The sequence below is a fragment of the Sphaeroforma arctica genome (genome assembly GCF_001186125.1).
Source record: "Sphaeroforma arctica JP610 unplaced genomic scaffold supercont1.2590, whole genome shotgun sequence".
Taxonomy (NCBI): domain Eukaryota; class Ichthyosporea; order Ichthyophonida; genus Sphaeroforma; species Sphaeroforma arctica.
Genome location: NW_014037968.1, coordinates 1 through 2,846, shown reverse-complemented (window position 1 = coordinate 2,846; position 2,846 = coordinate 1). Strand labels below are relative to the sequence as shown.

Sequence of the window (2,846 nt, the reverse complement as noted above, 5' to 3'; positions counted from 1 at the left end):
CCCCCCCCCCTCCCCCCCTCCCTCTCTCTCTCTCTCCAGCTCCAGCATGTAGCTCACTACCTTCCTACTAACCTTACATTGTTCTATTGCTTTCTCCCACTCTGTCGTCTGTACCTATGGCACAGAGTCTGGCCGTGTTCTCTGACATGCAGATGACCATTGGCACCATAGATGAGATTGAGAAACTGCATGTGCGCACCATCCCATTGGATGCCATGCCCCGCCGCATCCAGAACATGGAGTCCACAGCCACACTGCTGGTGGCGACCATACAGACAACAATGGATGTTGAGTTCAAGTACGACTACTTTTTGTATCCGATGTATATATATATTGTACTCGTAAACAAATAACGGTTGTTGTTGGCTTCAAACATGGGATTGGGTGTTTTGTGCAAACCGTGCAAACCAAGCTGAATGCACCTTTTTTCTTTGTCCGTGCTTTTGTATTGCAGGCGCGTGCAGTGCCTGGTGTGGGTTCAACATAAGTGTTGTGCTTCTGATCAGTTCATTACACTTACTTCTAATTGTTTTAAGTTCCGTACACTTAATTTAAATTATGTTTCATGCACTTGGTTTAAATTGTATATTTTATATGTATTAATTATGATTAGCCGTACACTTATTTTAAATTATTTTGATTAGTTGTGTACACCTATTTTAAATTTTATCAATTTGTCTTGTACACCTGCCTTAAACAGAGTGTAGTTTGCGAGATACTCGTTGGTAGTGCCTGAAACGGGGTGTACACAGCCGTGAGCATGTACGCGCATGTATGTGTATTGTGTGTATATGTGTGTGTATTGTGTGCGTGCATGTGTGTATTGTGTGCGTACATGTGTGTATATTGTGTGTGTATTGTGTGTGTGTGCGTGTGTGTATTGTGTGTGTGTTTGTGTGTGTATTGTTTGTATATTGTGTGTGTGCGTGTGTGTATTGTGTGTGTGTGTGTGTGTGCCTTCGGAAAATGAAGCCCTCGGCTACGCGGGCAGTGACGTCTAACTACTGACGCTTTGAACCTACATTGTCACGTGTCCGCTATTGATGGTTTATCATGATTATTTATTTTTTCAAACACACACATACTTAGCCACATCCATGATCGAATGTCTTTTGAAACACTTACATACTTAGCCACATTCATAATCAAATATCTTTTCAAACACACACACATATATATATATACTGCACTCGCGTCCATACACAGAGAGCATGATATCTCGCGGCTCAGCCTGTACGATGAGCTTACATTTGAAGTGCTGGATACGTTCGAGATGGAAGAGAACGAAGACATCTGCTCGCTGTGTGTGGTCTCGTTCGATGCGCCGGCCTCTGAGTCTGCGAAGGATGGAGAAGGCCCGCTCGCTGCATCAGACAACGCCGAAGGTGTGTAGCTCTGTCAAAAACATATCACGGATCAGGTTGGCAGTATACACATAAGTTCACTTGTATTACACAGCGTCTCAGACGAGGCGAAGTCTCCACACAATCGTTAGCCACTGCATTCGTATTGCCACATGTGTACACAATCAGAAACGCAATAGAAGGCCGCTTGCCCCTCTCGCCGAGTGGCCTGGGGGCACCGTAGGCCCTAATACGCACAGTCGCTGATTGTCCACAACAGATTCAGACACACAAGCGGAGGCAGCCGAGGTCACGGTGGCCGATGCAGAGTACTACTACGCCGTAGGTACTGCGTTTGTGCTACCAGCGGAGGATGAGCCCAAGGCTGGCCGAGTGTATCTGTTCAAGGTGGTGGATAGCAAGCTGGTCAAGGTATATACTTACATACTCTTCGTGTATGCTGGTCCAAGTGCATATCTACATACCACTCTTGTATGCTGATAAAGGTGCATACCTACATACCATTCTTGTATGCTGATAAAGATACATACTTACATACCATTCTTGTATGCTGATGAAGGTACATACTTACATACCATTCTTGTATGCTGATAAAGGTACTTACTTACATACCATTCTTGTATGCTGATAAAGGTACATACTTACATACCATTCTTGTATGCTGGTCAAGGTGCATACTTGCATACCAGTCGTTTTAGGCACATATTTGCGCACGGCACTGACTCTGTCAACAACTCTTCCTATCCCTGTCCGTATCCACCTCTGCATTGATGATCTACATAAACGTTAACAGATATGCGTGACGAACTTCAAGAGCGCTCCGTATTCCATGTGCGTAGCCAGCAATCGGTTGGTGGTGAGTCTCGGGTCAAAGATATGTCTGTACTCTCTCAGGCCCGGGGACGGGGGCAGCAATGTAAAGGAGCTGGCTCTGGAATACTCGTACCATGGAGGCATTGTATACCTCTACCTGAAGGGCCACGGAGACTTCATATTAGCTGGGGTATGTATAACATTGTGCAATGGCTTGGTACATTCGTTAACATCTATTCTCCTTATGAGTGTACTTAGATTAGTTATCCTTGGCTGTGGTGGGTTTTGCTATAAATATACGTTGCAGTGAGCGTCACAGTACATTCTCCACTACAGGCAGAATTTCAATGCGCGAGTGTGTGTACGTATGCCGCCTGGTGGCGAGTTCCAGATAGGAGCTGGCTCTGCTGTATTTATTAACCTGCAACAGCGCGGATCTGTGTCTATATGTTTATTTGCATGAATCCAAACCGGCAGCGCTATTGTTGTGGCGACCCCTGTGTGATTTTAGATATTGTGAAACATATTATGCTTACAATATTGCCCGTTCCAAATAACTCCTTTCCATACACCATCTTTGTATAAATCCGATAAATTGATTCGCAAACCCCCACTCTCTCTCTCTCTCTCTCTCTCTCTTCTTCTTCTGTCAGGTACTGTATAGAAGAG

General features: G+C 44.8%; 1 protein-coding gene across 1 annotated transcript in view; it reads left to right on the top strand.

Moving 5' to 3' along the window:
• Positions 1-2,368, top strand: part of SARC_12795 (hypothetical protein) — a gene marked incomplete at both ends in the record, with an annotated part of 4,771 nt that extends 2,403 nt beyond the window's left edge. Inside the window, 4 exons of the mRNA XM_014293090.1 lie at positions 126-298; positions 1,207-1,385; positions 1,624-1,775; positions 2,158-2,368. Coding sequence (XP_014148565.1) covers positions 126-298; positions 1,207-1,385; positions 1,624-1,775; positions 2,158-2,368 — 715 coding nt within the window. The remainder of the gene's footprint in view (positions 1-125; positions 299-1,206; positions 1,386-1,623; positions 1,776-2,157) is intronic.
• Positions 2,369-2,846: the final 478 nt, after the last annotated feature.